General features: G+C 44.1%; 1 protein-coding gene across 3 annotated transcripts in view; it reads left to right on the top strand.

Annotated features, from left to right (window-relative positions):
* Positions 1–14,220, top strand: part of CUNH1orf21 (chromosome unknown C1orf21 homolog) — an 89,037-nt gene that overhangs the window by 73,614 nt on the left and 1,203 nt on the right. For all 3 annotated transcript variants that reach the window (XM_042873853.1, XM_042873855.1, XM_042873854.1), the window contains 2 exons: positions 7,769–7,845; positions 10,983–11,043. In XM_042873853.1, the coding sequence (XP_042729787.1) occupies positions 7,769–7,845; positions 10,983–11,043 (138 nt within the window). The remainder of the gene's footprint in view (positions 1–7,768; positions 7,846–10,982; positions 11,044–14,220) is intronic.

Raw genomic sequence — 14,220 nt, 5'->3', positions numbered from 1 at the left:
TTTTTAGATGCCACATCAAAAACAAGAGTTTCTCTTGCTCTCCGGTGTGGCAATACACGTGATACATCCTGACTTCAGTAAAGCTTTAAATGCTGTGACCAAAATGAGAAGCGAACTTTGTACGAAAGATGTAGGCAGATGGGAAAGAGCCCAGAGGGGAGTGACAAGAATAGGAGGCTTAGCAAACATAAGCTGTAATGGAAGATGGAATGAATTGATTTGTTTAGCCTAAAAATACAGAAGGAAAATGCAAGTCACTTGGTACAGAAAAGGTTGCTTTAAAAGGCAGGACAGTCTGCTTTCCTCCATGACCACAGACAGATGCCAGAAGACATTGGGCAAAGATTTAAGTTGATTATTAGGACAGCCATTGGAACTTTCAGGGTCACAAAGTGAAAGACAGGCTGTTGAGAAAACCCACAGGACTGGGATTTGGAGAATGGATTAGACAAAAATCCTTGAAGTAGTTTAGATATGTGCCCTCAGGTGGTGCAATTAGACAGTGCTCTGAAATATCTTCCTTTTGTGCTGGCTGAGACTTTGGGAAGCTTTCAGATGACAGAGCTTGCAGAGTTTCATAATGGTGTTTTCCTGGAGAAAAGGTGTACAAATTTCTGGCAAAAGAAGGCAGAGCTCCTTTTGAGTCTTTTCTGTGCCCACACCTACCTGTGAGGCTTGGGAAGAAGTAATGCAGGAAGTGAGATGATGGACTTTAAAATCAGATGGGACAGTAAAAGGCTTATCGGGCACAGAATCACTCAGTTACTGTTGAGTCACAGAATCATTAAGGCTGAAAAAAAAACACTGAGATCATCTAGTACAACAGTCAATATCTGTTAGACATCAGTATTTCCAGGCCTGTAATTGGATCTTAATGGAGTTTTTTTTAAATCCAGTATTGGTTTGGATATCTTCTAATCTGCAGTATTGTGGGTTTTTCTCATTTATCCTGGATGGAATATGTTTACTCTGTTGGTGCTCCTTTTTGCTAACAGCCAGGAGACACACTTATCTGCTCTTTTTCCAGGTAAACTTAGCACAAAAACTCAGCTTCCATTACTGATTTAAACAGCTTATAACATGTTTGAGCCATCTGTGATTGACTTTCATTCTGCTGTATATCATATTTATTCTCAGTATCACTCAAGTAAATTTGTTTGGGGAATTCATACAAAATCCATTTCTGAGGGCTAGAAACTCAGAAAGCGAGCAGGCTGCTGTGTTCTTTGTGAAATAAAAATATTTCTTTCTGCTATTTGTGGAAAAACAAGGCAATGAAAAGATTGTACAAACCCATAAGTCAGGTTTCATTCACAGCCATAGTACTCTTGTATGTCATAGTACGTGTCAAACAACAATATTCACACTATTAAGTTCTTTGAAGTGTAAATTTTACCCATTCTTAGGAAAATTGCCAGGTAGCAAGAACTGTAGCTCTGTTCTGTTGGGTCTTAAATCTTGTGCCCTGTACAGCCTTCAAAGTTAATGCAAACAAAACAGCCACTGAGGAGATCAAAATACAGGCATTTAAATATGTGCCAGAGATGACATTTGTGATTGCAGTCTACCAAAAATGTTCACCTTGAACTGAGAATGAGAGCTTATTGTAGTGAATTCCTGCTGTTTTGGAACATACATGGCTGTGGTTTTGTTCCCTTCATCAGACTCACAGCAAGTGGAAGATGCAGTTGGCCAGCAGTGGGCATTTGCAGCAGCACACCACCTGCTGCATGCGATGCTCCATGTGTTCAGAGTGTTTCCTGTGATGTCAGGCTGTGGGAATTGGAAAAACGTTGTGGGAATAACTGGTGTGGGAGTGCCTGTGTGTTAGGGACGCATGGAGGTGGTTTCTGTATTGATGCTGCTGCTTTATGCATGAGAACCAGCCATGCAGGCTGTGCATCTCAAAACCTTCCCGTTGCAAGTACATTTGTATTGATGAGTAGTGCTATTGTAATTTTTCTGCCATGACACTTGTCAGGATTGCTTCTTGCTGTTGTTTATTCTGCTTGCGTTTGGTTTAACTGTTTTTCTTGATTTGCACCATGTTTTCTAATTAGTTCAGTTTTTCTTCCTTGCTGACTTGGCAAGCGACGAACACAGAAGAGATTTGTGTTTACAGTTGAGCCTTAGATTTATCTCTGGTTGTACAAGGGGCAGAAATATCTTGAGGAAAGAGTAATAAACATTCATCAATGGTTGCTGAACATTTATGAGACCAGGCAGTGGATGCTGGCACAGTGGGGGGTTGGTGGTGCTCTTCAGCAGTGGTGACAGTGACAGTGGGTCACCTCTGTTGGTGCAGGTTTTCACAACCACAGCATGCAGGGTCTTCACTGCTGCATAGCTAACGGTGGTGACTGATGAAAAACATTGTTGTGTAGATGGGAATTTGCCCTATCAAGTGCAGCTACTGTGCTCATTCTGTCCAGTTTCAATGGAAATAAATCTGACCAATGTATATGTGGCCCAAGACAATTCCTCTTCACTCAAAGCAGCCTTAGGCAAGCCAAAAGGTTGGACACCTGTGGGATAGTGCATGGGAGCATTCAGAGCTGTGTTTGTCATTGATCTTGGCTGGTTCTGTCTGTGCAGGAACATCTCAGGATCCTGTGCTTGTCTGTGCTGTTGGAGCCATCTTTCAGGGTGGGTGTAGGCACATTCTGCAAGCAGGCTGGCAAAGCCCAGTCTCTCCTCAGAAAAAATTTTGCATCCACCTATTTAAAAAGCCTGGAAATGATGCATTTGGCTCTCTAGATATTTTCTCTTGCATGTCTTTGAAGGACATAAAGCTCTTCAAACCGATCCCACTAAGAACCTCTGCAAAAATTGCAGAAGCAATAACCTGCTTGTCATTCCAGCAAAGTGCCTTCTTGGAGCACAAACTAATGGATATGTGTCCTGATGCAAACAGGCTGCTTAACACACCAGATTGCTTCTAAGGCTCTATGTTGTTTATTCCTGGTCATAAATGTTTTACAGACTTCATGCCATGCCCTTGTTTCATGCTTAATGCCAGCTTTTTCCACATTACTACACTTGCTGGAAAACTGCTTTCAGGAGATCTCCATGAAAAATTTGAGAGCACGAGTAATATATACATTTACTATAAATAACTATATTTCTGTAAAGAGCTTGTTGAGAGGGAGAGAATAATTAATGACACAGGCTTAAAAAGCAGTAAGATAACTTTGAGCCAGGATGGCTGTACAGTCCAGAAGACTGACATACCTGCAAAAGAGCAAAAGTAAGGTTGGTTGTGCTTTCTGTTGCCAAGTGCCCTAAAATCCTTTAAAGTTTCCTCCAGAGCCAGTCTGGTCTTTTAAAACTCGATCCATCTATTTTTTATTTGCTAGATAAAACTTTCAACCATCCTGGTGTACCAAAGCCAATAAAGATGGGATGTATTAGGAAGGTTGGTGAGCAGGTCTCCATTTTCCTTGCAGTATTTCTGGGCATCTCTCAGTGTGAGCAAATATCCTTCACGCCCTGAAGCAATCCCAAACTATGTGCTGTACAGAACGGTGAGGGATAGTTTGCAGAGCAGTTGTACAGGAGTCATTCCTCAACTTATTTTTGCAGGCTGTAGACATTGTAGACGTTCCCCTTTATCTGCCTCCCATCCTGGAGTACCACCAAACATGGAAGAGCCGAGAAGCCCTGATGTTCAGGGCAGCACCATCCTCCTGTTGCAGAACAGAGGCACTTTGCAGGCGACTTCTACTTTCTTGGAAGGGACCCCTTCAAGTGTGAAGTTTGGCAGCGTATCTGCATGAAGGAGCTTGAAGATAGAAACATTTTTATTTTTCTGGATGGGAAGATTCAAATGTGCAATCCCCACACATTTATTGGGTGAAACAAGAATAGAATGGCAAAGTTCAGCTGAGAGGTTCCGAAGGAAATGGCTGCTCGTATTTATCGTTTCTGTTTCTCACCAGTCTTTTTGTCTGTTTAACTGCCTTTGTTTCCTGCCTTCGTTTCATCTCTTCCTACATCAGTATTTCAGTTCATCTTTAGCCTTCCTGGTATGTGGTTACTCTAAAAAATCCATTGGAATTCCCATAACCAAGTAGTCAAGGCTTTCTAATGTGCACAGTGAAGGAGGAGGGGTTGAAAAGCTGATGGGGAGGTTTAAAAACTTCTTGCTGTTAGACCTAGTAAATATTAATGCCTTTAAAAACCCCTTAGTGGTCGGAAATTCTCTTTTATTTTTTTTTCTGCTCTTCAGTGATCATAGAATCATAGAATGGCCTGGGTTGAAAAGGACCACAGTGCTCATCTAGTTTCAACCCTCTGCTATGTGCAGGGTCACCAACCACCAGACCAGGCTGCCCAGAGCCGCATCCATGAACTGTATTTAGATATTCAGGAGAAGTCCTTTGACTTTCTCCAGAGGGAGCTCTTTTCTTCCTCTTCTTTTTTTCTTTTCTTCTCAACTTTACATTTTTGGATGATTTTTCACATTTGTTTGGATCCCGCAGCCTTACTTGAGCATAATTGGCTCATTAGGTTTTCTGCTATTAATCACCCCTGATCTTAGCTTCTTCAAAGGCACTTAAAAAAGCAGCTACAAATTACTGCTCTAACTCATCTTACTTTCAGCTGAATGTGCAAGCTAATCCAGTGAATAAGCCAATCTAAGGAAAAAGCAGATCCTTCCAGCCCTTGTAATCAATACTTTAAATCATATTTTGCTGAGCAAGATTGAGCAGGTGTGTGTGTGCTCTCCTCCGTATTCTGCATTTCTGGAGCTGCAGTCCATACAGTAATACCACCCAGTTATACCTAGCAAGGAGGAGTGAGTTTCAGGATGATTGTAGTGAGTTTGAGAAAGCTACTGATAAAAGCATAGGATTTCTTTCTGCCAAATCTGGCTTATGATCCTGGCGTTTCTGCAGGCTGCGTGCGTGATGTTGGCAAGGTTCAAAGAATGTGATTTTCTTCCAACAATACCTGCCCACATGTTTCTGCCTCCCTTTTCTTTCCATGCTTAAATGGCCATGATTTCAACCTGAAATCTTCGGGTTTTGAGCTCTCCCTGTCTGTTATGTAAGGGTAGAACTTAACAAACATACTCAAAAAATTATTTTCTGGTGTCAGATTTATTGAGAATGATCTTTTGTAGGGAGAAGGCACCATGAGCAAGCCCTTCCTTCTTAGCTGAGGAAATCAAGCCTGATATCTATTGCAAGGTGCTGCCCAGGACTGGGGCAATGCATGCATCAGCCACGGAGCAACACCAGCACCCACTGACTGCTTTCATGCATCCATCAGCCTGTGTGAAAGCCCACACCGTGACCTACCAGCAGTCACAGACGTCTGGGAGGGATCAGAGTTTGAGCCAACGTTGGCTTTTCTCACAGCTGATGTTGAGAGACTTACTGTGGAAGAGTGATGGCACGGATAGGAGGAAGGTGGGCTCTGTGTGTCAGCACCATCCACACTCCAGCTGCGTCAATACAAAGAGGCTCATTTTGCTGGCATTCAGTTCTCCTGTTCTGTGCCTTTTCCCCTGTCTGGTTGCATATTTTTTCAATTACCATGACTTTAGAGAGAAACGATTGAAGACCAACATGCGACTGCTGGTTAATGAAAATCAGCCATTAGGTGGCAGAATTGCTAATTACATCTTTAATTGATTTCTTTCTGGCCTGTCTCATCAGTTAAGGAACGAAACACATGGAACAAAATGTAGTCTCTTCATTAAATACGTTGGTGTTTATGAGAGCATCTTGCTCTCAGCCTTGCATTACGAGCCCTGTGTGTGGCCACGAGTTTGAAGGGAGTTGAGTTGTTAGCAGCTCACCTCTGTCCTTCTGTAGACACTTTAAGAAAATACATGAAGTACCAGTGCTGCTGGAGATGGCTTTGGAAGCACCAAGGGAAATGCTGACAGAGATTTAATTACAATGGCAGTAGTGGCTGTTGCTGTGTTAATAGCAGCTGGTGGTGCAGTCACTGCCATCTGTTAATGCCCCAAAATTGTGATATGGCACATCCTTTATGGAGGAATTAACAGTAATTTATGTATCTATCAAATGAAATCACCTTGATTTGCTGACAGCTTTACCTTGGTAATGATTAATTGCAAAATAATGGGGAGTTAAATGTACCACTATGAGCATTTTTACCATAAGCTAGCTAATGCCCCTGTCTAAGTACAGCATCCTGGAGGGTTTATTTTTGAAGTGCTGGTGAGGGGCATTATTTGATGCATTTCCTTCCAATAATCCGTATAAGCAGAGCTAGATTAAGGGCTGAATTTAGCATATTAATTTCTATTTGCAGCAGATTAGGACTCTAAAAACACTTGTGGTTCTGCCGATGCGTGCTAACTTATGAAATGTTAATGACTGCTCTTATGCTTCAAAAAGAGAGAAAATGAGGCTGAACTGAAAGGAGGGCCTCTGCAACCCAGGGTGGGTGAGCCTGGAGCAGCACAACGCCAAGTGAATGGGCAGATCAAGTGTGTGTCTCATGGCTCCCAGGTCGTCTGGCTGTGCTCTAAGTCAGAATCCAAACCATTCATTTCTGATGAATCAGTTTCTCTTCCAAGTGATGGAGGGGAATATTCCATCTGAGTATACTCTGAGGAGTTATTTTTGAATATCAGCTTCTGTCGAAGCCTTTATTTTGGTCAGTGTGATGAACTATCAGTGCCATAAATAGCAGTGAAAAATGAAGTACCGAGCCGATTTGGGGCCCTGTTGGTTTTCATTTCCCTCCCAACCCCTTTTGTTTGTTCCTGCTGAACAGCAGATGGAGGAGGTGACATGTTCTCTGGTTAGGTAGAAGAACTGTAAGTAATAAACAATGGAGGAGTGTTAATTACCAGAAGCAGTAGGAGGGAAAGAGTAAACTTTGCATTATTGAAGTCAAGTGAACTCAAAATCTATTTCCTTCTTCCTGGGTAAGTAAGTCAGTCACCCACAGTTAGAATCATAGAGTCACTGGATCACCGAGGTTGGAGAAGACCTGCAGGATCATCCAGTGCAGCTGTCTGCCTATCACCAGTAGTGCTCACAATTATAAAATGATTTTAAAGCAAACGGTTCTGTCCTGTTCTGCTGCTTTGGCTTTCCAGTGCAGGATCCAAGGAAGGCTGTGGCTGGAGCAGGTGGATGTTTGCTAGGACTTGGGATAGAGGCTTCTTTCTCCCTCACTTTATTTTCATGCAAGGCACTGTTTTCTGTTAGGGAGGATTAGAAGGCATGCATTAAACAGTGTTAAATTTGCTGAGGCAGTTGATGCTTACGGGTCTTGTAGAATTATTCATTAAAATATTAAATGCTAGACAGCCTGCCTTTTTTTAAAATTCAGTGATTTAGTGTCCCTCTTAAAAATCACGTGTGTGATTCAGACATCTAAAGACTAAATAAGACAAAACAAAACCATCAAAATTACACACAGAAGCGTTGATTCTTGGGTTCGCATTCCCTAAATTGTCACTGAAGTGATGGGGATGGATTTGCTTGGCAGGAAGGCTGCAAGTTTGACTCAGCTCCCTCCCACCAGCTATCCCAAGCACACCATGCAGACTGGAGGGGCTTCTGTTTCACACTTTCCCACCCAGGACGATGGCCCTGCATCTTACAAGGCTGTAGCATCGGCGGTGTTGCCTTCAATTTTGTTTCTGGTGAGCTTTTCTCGTTTGGTTGCACAGGTGGCAGGGAGCAGCAGAGTGTGACACTGTGATGAGAAATGCTTGTGTGCTTTGTTGCTTGATAAATGCTGATGATATCTCTGTTGTGTTTTCTGTGTGTTCCAGGAAAAAAGTGCCAGTTCAAATGTAAGACTTAAATCTAATAAAGAGATCCCAGGATTAGTACATCAACCCAGAGCAAAGTAAGTTCAGTTGTTTTTATTTAATTTTAATACAAACAATTGCGGAATTGAAGTAGTATCTGTGGCCCAGTTAAGCCAATTGGTGGTTCGAGCAGCCCTAAATCCATACACACTTGAACTAAATCAGGTAAGAGCAATGTTGGCATCAGCCTCCTGCAGTGTCCTGTCCCTCGCACAGCTGAGATGCAGCACTCAAATGTGTGTGAGATGCACCTTGCCATGCCTTACAGGAGTACCGTACTGTGTTACTTCTCAGTTTTTCATGTTTTATACACATACAAATATATATGTGCACTGGTGTTCCTGATCACTAGCAGCTAAGTTCCCAGGGAAGCTTTTGCTGGCTCTTGGCTTAAGTTAGCAGACTCAGAGCCTGTCAGACCCCTGGGAGAACCCCTTCCATTTCAAACAGTGAGGTTGTTTCTTGGAATGAAGGTTGATTCGCAGCTGAGATGGCCTGGCTGAGATCAGTCCACGTGGCATATGCCGTGAAATATTTAGCTTCTATGGCAGGGTTGTTAGTGGTGGTAGTTACTTGTTTCTTACCTAATTTACCATTATGTTTTAATCACTAATTAGATTGAAGATAACACTGTGAGGAGCCATATATCAGGTTCTTAACAGAGAGACGATAAACCTTTGCTGCTGAGTTTTGAACATCAGCAGTAATGCTGTTCTTTATGCTCTGCCTTCAGGACACTTATTAACTTAAACTTGCCACATACCAGGTGCACTGTATGCAGTTTCACTAATTTCCTAATGAACTGACAGTGTAATTCAGTCTCCTTTCAAACAGAGGAGACAAAGTGCTTTGGATGTAATTGCAAAGAAATTTGCAGCAAGGAGGTGAGGGTAGAACCACCATTCAGCAAAGCAAAGCTGTGCTTCGTTACTGCAGCTTGCTCCTTCGCAGCAGGGTCAAAGATGTATTCCAGTGCTTTGATATCAAGCACAGTTGTCTTCTTCTGTGCCTGCAAGTGTTAGTCAGCCTGGGCCAAAAGGAGCCCTTCTTTTTGAAGAGTCCCCTCTTCTAGTGCATCCAGGGCAGCGTGGAAAAGGGCAGCTTAACTAAAGGAGCAGAAACAGGCAGGTAAATGGCAAGGAGTTTCTTTTAGCACCCTTGCAAGAATGGGTGTTATTTCAAATTGAAAAGCAGACCAAAGTAAGTTTGTGAGGGTTTCTCCTGTACATAGGAGGATTTCGGTTTCTACATCTGCAGCCCTGGAATTCTAAAACAATATGTAAGGAGCCAGCAGTAAATTTAGGGGGACTTTGGCAAGGCCAAGGAGCTGGTCCTTCCTTGCCATGCTGGGTGCTGGTGAAGCTGTACCTTCATGGGGCTTCGTCCTTGCATCTTGCCCTTACAAACCAACTGACATCTTGGAGAATCCTATTTTTTGCTAAAATGTGTTCCATCAGCCAGGCACGGAATATTTAAAATACAATTGTGCTTCCTGATGTTTTCTGATTTCTTTCTGGGGAAGAAGATTTCTTCTGCTCCAGTGCGGTGCTTTTCTCTCTCAGTATTATTCCCTGCTAAGGATTTTATAATTTCCCACAGCTCCTCAAAACACACACACTGTCACATTTGTGTGCTGCATCTTTAGGGCAATTTTATTGCTTGGTTAAACTTTTCTGAGGATCGTATCCTGTCCCCAATGGGAATTCTGATGTTTATGGCAATGCAATACCTTTTCTTCCCCTCCACTTAGCTTTCTTACTAACTGTGGTTGAAGTGAACAGTCTGACTTGACCCAAAACTGGATCTACGATGGTGCAAAGGCAAAAACATGTTTCCAGAGCTCTCTCCATCTCACGAAGTACAGCAAGAGCTGTGCTTCAGTGGGGATGCTTTCCCTCCCTGCTGTACATGCAGGTCCCTCGAGGTCTCTGCTGGGGCTGAGTTCCTGCATGTCCTTACCAATTGGGTGTACCAGCATTATAACAGGGCTTCTGCTCACACTCCTTCCATCTGCTGAGAAATCTCCATGTTTTGGTCATCAGAGCAGCAGCCTTTGCCAGCAGCTGTTTCAGTGTTTTCAGTTTCTGTCCAGTGGTGATGCTTGGGGATTGAATTCTGCAATCTGCTGGGGACTCCAAGTGTAGGAATTTTTCATCTGCTTCCAAAAATTACATTATCATCTGTAGAGTAAGTGGGTCTTCAGGGCCAGGAATCTGCCTGGCCAGAGGACAGATGGCAAGATTTGCTGCCCCATATAAGCATGTTGTCCCCATTACCATTGAAGAAAAGCTCCAAGATCTGTGTGTCCTTCAGACTACCTGGCATCGCTGTTGTGACTGGCATCAGTCTCCCATTCCTTCTCCCTCTGCTCTTTTTCCTTCCTGCCTGCAGTGCCTGGCATTTCTCTGCAGACCCCACATGCCCAGGGCTCTGCTGCAGTTCCAGAGGAAGCTCCACCCCTGTGTTGCAGAAGGGATGTTGTTATTTCAGGAAAGAGGCTCTTACCACCCCATAGCATAAATAGAGCAGACACACCCCAAGCATTGTCTGCTTCACATCCTCAGCTTCATCTCCTCACTCTTTCCCTTTGTGTCTGCCCTTGCTGTATTTTGGGATCACAGGTCACCCCTGGGGAAGGGCTTGTTGTCTGGCGCAACCATCAAGTGTTTGACAGCCAGAAGCTGTCTTTTCCAGCCCTATTCACTAATGCAGAGCCCTCTCACTACATGCTGAGCCTCTTGATGCTGTAGATTTGATTGATGTGAATGGTCTGTGAGGTCACCCAAGCTGAGCCTGAGGCCACACTTGAGTACTTGCCCAGCTGCAGTGGGGCAGAGAGGTTTTGCAGAACAAGGCTGTGATTTGGACCTTCATCTCACATTGCAGGCACTTTGTGCTGGTGAAGCTGGCAGTCTTCAGTGCTTTGTTTTGAGGGGGCTTTTCCAGCCCAACGAAAGGCAGTGGGCTGTCAAGTTTCCTCTGGATATGTGTGGATGCTGGTTACCGTCCCAAGTCTAGCACACATGCAGAATCAAATGCAGGAATGTCTTCTATAGAGCAAAATCATGAAGTGATGTATTTTTCCATGGAGTTAACACTTAAAGCTGGGTCAGTGTGAGTGTTTTTTAAATGGAAAAAGTTCTGTTGGTACTGATGCTCTGTCTTTGCTTTTCAGCATGCACATCTCTGAAAGCCAACAAGAATTCTTCAGAATGCTCGATGAAAAAATTGAAAAGGTAAGGAGCTGTAAAGTTCTGTTTTGATCCTGTTTTCCCAGATCTGTGGGGAGGAAAAGTGGGCACTGCTGTGGCATCTGTGTCCTACACTTCTCCAAGGGTCTTGAACAAATGCATTAATCCTATAAATATCGAGCTGCTTTCTCTGTAAAGCATCACCTTCCGGAATGTGAAATGCATCATCTCCAGTGAAATGAGTTTTCCAAATATGTATTTTATCTACAGACCAGAGCATCTGATGGCTGTATCTAGTTATTAGAATTCAGGTTAGTTTTGTTTTCTAGGTTTGTTCTGGGGCAGTAGTGCCATTTGTTCACCAGCTGCCACACTGGAGATGCAGCTGACTGTCTCCTCGCTTTGGATCATGCTCTCAGATCCTTGCACATGTTCTCTGGGGCTCTTACACTGCTTTGCTATATAAATCAGGGGGCTGCCAATTAAGATGAAATATGCTGTCTTACATGTCAAAGAGACAGACAGCTCCTGTGCATTTCAAGCTGCTGACGTCATCTAATACAGTTGAGTTACATGAGTTATCATGAGCGTGATAAGAATTACAGAGAAAATTAAAAGTTTATTTTGGACTTAGCACAAAGAGGGCTGGCTGAAATGAAATGTCTTTAATCCAAGCGTGGAATCCAAAGGACACAGGCTGGCAGCTTGGCAACTGAAAATAGTGTTTATGAGTCCTAGAGGTCAAAAAAGCCTTGATGCAAAGACCTGGAGAATTTTCCTGGGAGAAATTCCATCCCTTGCTGGCACCCATCATGTGCCATGTTCCTAGCTGCAAGTATTGGCATCGCAGAGCTGATTTTACTTCTGTAAAAATGGCCCAAAGGTAAAAATCAGAATGTCAAATGCAGTGCAGGATGCTTCTGCCTACCAAAATTCAATGTCAAAACACTGTGAGGCATTTGAAGGGAGACATCTGTTAGTGCCTCTGTTTGAGTGTCTGTCCTTATGAGAGGAGCTAGAACCGAACTGCTTACATGGAACTTGATGTAATTATGAAAATTAAATCCATCGGATTTGTAGGAAGAAATCCCAGTATAAAGCTCAGTGCTGAATGCTGAGCTATGAAGGCAGTCAGCTGCATTTCAGTTCTGCTAGGACTTTTCGCAGGGTGCCAGAATGTGGGGGAAAAAAAAACAAAAAAAAGAAGAGGGAGAGAAAACCTGGTGAGAAGACAGGGATATAAATATGGGAGGTTATGGAGTAGCTGGGCAGAGTGGGGACAGGAGAAATTGTGTATCCAAAGCAAGGCACAAACCCCACAAGGAGGTGCGAGTGGCACCAGATAAAGGGCGATGTGTGCGTGCCCAGGGGAGGAATGGGCAGCACCTGGGGGAAGCTGCTGCACTCATCCTGGTGGGAGAAACCTGGCTGTGAATTACTGTGTGTGGCTGCGAAGGTCAAACCGTGTCCTTGTTATGAGTCCTGGTCTTCACGGCATTAAATTTTCTCCTGAGTGCAATCATTGCAGGCTCAAGGCCTTAGATTTGAGCACTCTCTGGCTTCTGTCCATCAGGGCTTCTGGGAAGGTGTGGAGTAAAAGAAATGTCAACAGCCAGTTTGGAAAACTTACTTTATTGAGCATCTTGACAATGGCCATCACAAATAAAGGTCTCAAAAATGACTGCTTTCTCTGAATCCTGCCTGCGGAGCAGTAAACGATCATCAGAAATTCTTATTTAAACATGTATCATTCCTGTAGGCCGAGGCACAGTATGTAGGACTGGTTCCATCCCTCCTGGTGTTTGGGTAGAGGAGAAATTGCCCAAGGGCTCAAGGGGTTTGTGCTCAGGCCACACCGTCCTTCCTCAGCATTGCCTGGAGAGCTGGTAAACTTTGTTGTTACTGATAAAAATCCCATTAGGAAATAAAGGATAGACAAAAGCTTCTGTTCTGAAAACAAACTAAAAAAAAATGTCCTCTCAGCTCAACATATAACCCAAGTAAAACTGGTGATTTTCTTGTGCAAGCTGCTAAGCCAGGCTGCCTTGCCTTTGCTCCAGTGTTGTTCCTGGCTGCCATAAAACAAACTGCCTTTTGTCATCAGACTTTGCAGCAGAGCTGTGTTCCACCTCGGTGATGGCAGAGAAGGGAAGGGGATGGAGGAGCAGCTGCAGGGCTGCTTGGGTTCCTTGCTCCCTCCCAGTGCCATCCATCTTCCCTCAGCTGCTGAGCTGGCAGGAGGCTGGCCTGCTGCCTGCAGTGTGGGAAACCAAGGGTTTCCCTGTAAAAAATAGAATGATAGAACGGTTTGGATTGGAAGGAACCTTTAAAATCATCTGGTTGCATCCCCTTGCCATAGGGAGGGACACCTCCCACCAGATCAGGTTGCTCACAGCCCCTTCCAGCCTGGCCTTGAATGGCTCCAGGGAGGGGGCATTCACAGCCTCACTGGGCAACCTGTTCCACTGTCTCGCTGCCCTCACAATAAACAATGTCTTCCTAATATCTAGTCTAAATGTACCCTCTTCTAGTTTCAAGCCATTTCCCTCATCCTGTCTCCACATGCCCCTCCCCACCACCAAATACAGCCACCTTTGGCTGTAATGTAGGGCAGCGGGGGCTTTTCACCTTGCAGTTGGGCATTGCCACAACCTGGGCTTTGAGTTTGCTTTTTGGGGTCTCTGTAGAGCTGAGGGTGGAAGGCCTGCCTGGTGGTCCCCAGCACTGATGGATTTGGGCATCACTGTGAAGGCAGTATTTCTGCATCCCACCAGCCACTCCTCCTTCTGAATCAAAGAATGAATTTGTTTCTTTCTGGGTCAGCGGCTGCTGAGTTGAAATGAGGGCTGATCAGTCCCTTGGGACTTCTGGTCGTATAGAGGAAGCCCTGTCCTTAATGTCCACAGGCAGCTGTGTAAGTGCTGTTCTGTGGCTAAGCTTGATTCCCAGCTGACACAGCCCAGTATGTGGGACCAAAGGGGATAGTCCAGATGTGAAGGTTTTCAATCCCAGATTTGAGGCATCCGTTTTACTCAGGGTATTTTAGGTGGTTTGTGCATTCAGAAGCTGAGCTCCGGCTGTTTCTTCCCAAGGCTGATATCCTGGGAGATGCTGCTGAGTTTTGGATGATACAGGAAGTGCAGCACACCTGCTCTGCACAAAAGCTGTGGTTGTTGAAGCTTAACTTGTTTTCCTTCATTGTGCAACTATGATTTCAATATG

The sequence above is a fragment of the Lagopus leucura genome, unplaced genomic scaffold, assembly GCF_019238085.1.
Source record: "Lagopus leucura isolate 7727_CA_CO unplaced genomic scaffold, USGS_WTPT01 Super-Scaffold_100009, whole genome shotgun sequence".
In the NCBI taxonomy this organism is placed as follows: domain Eukaryota; kingdom Metazoa; phylum Chordata; class Aves; order Galliformes; family Phasianidae; genus Lagopus; species Lagopus leucura.
Note: the sequence above shows the minus strand (reverse complement) of the source record. Positions and strands in the feature narration are given on the sequence as shown.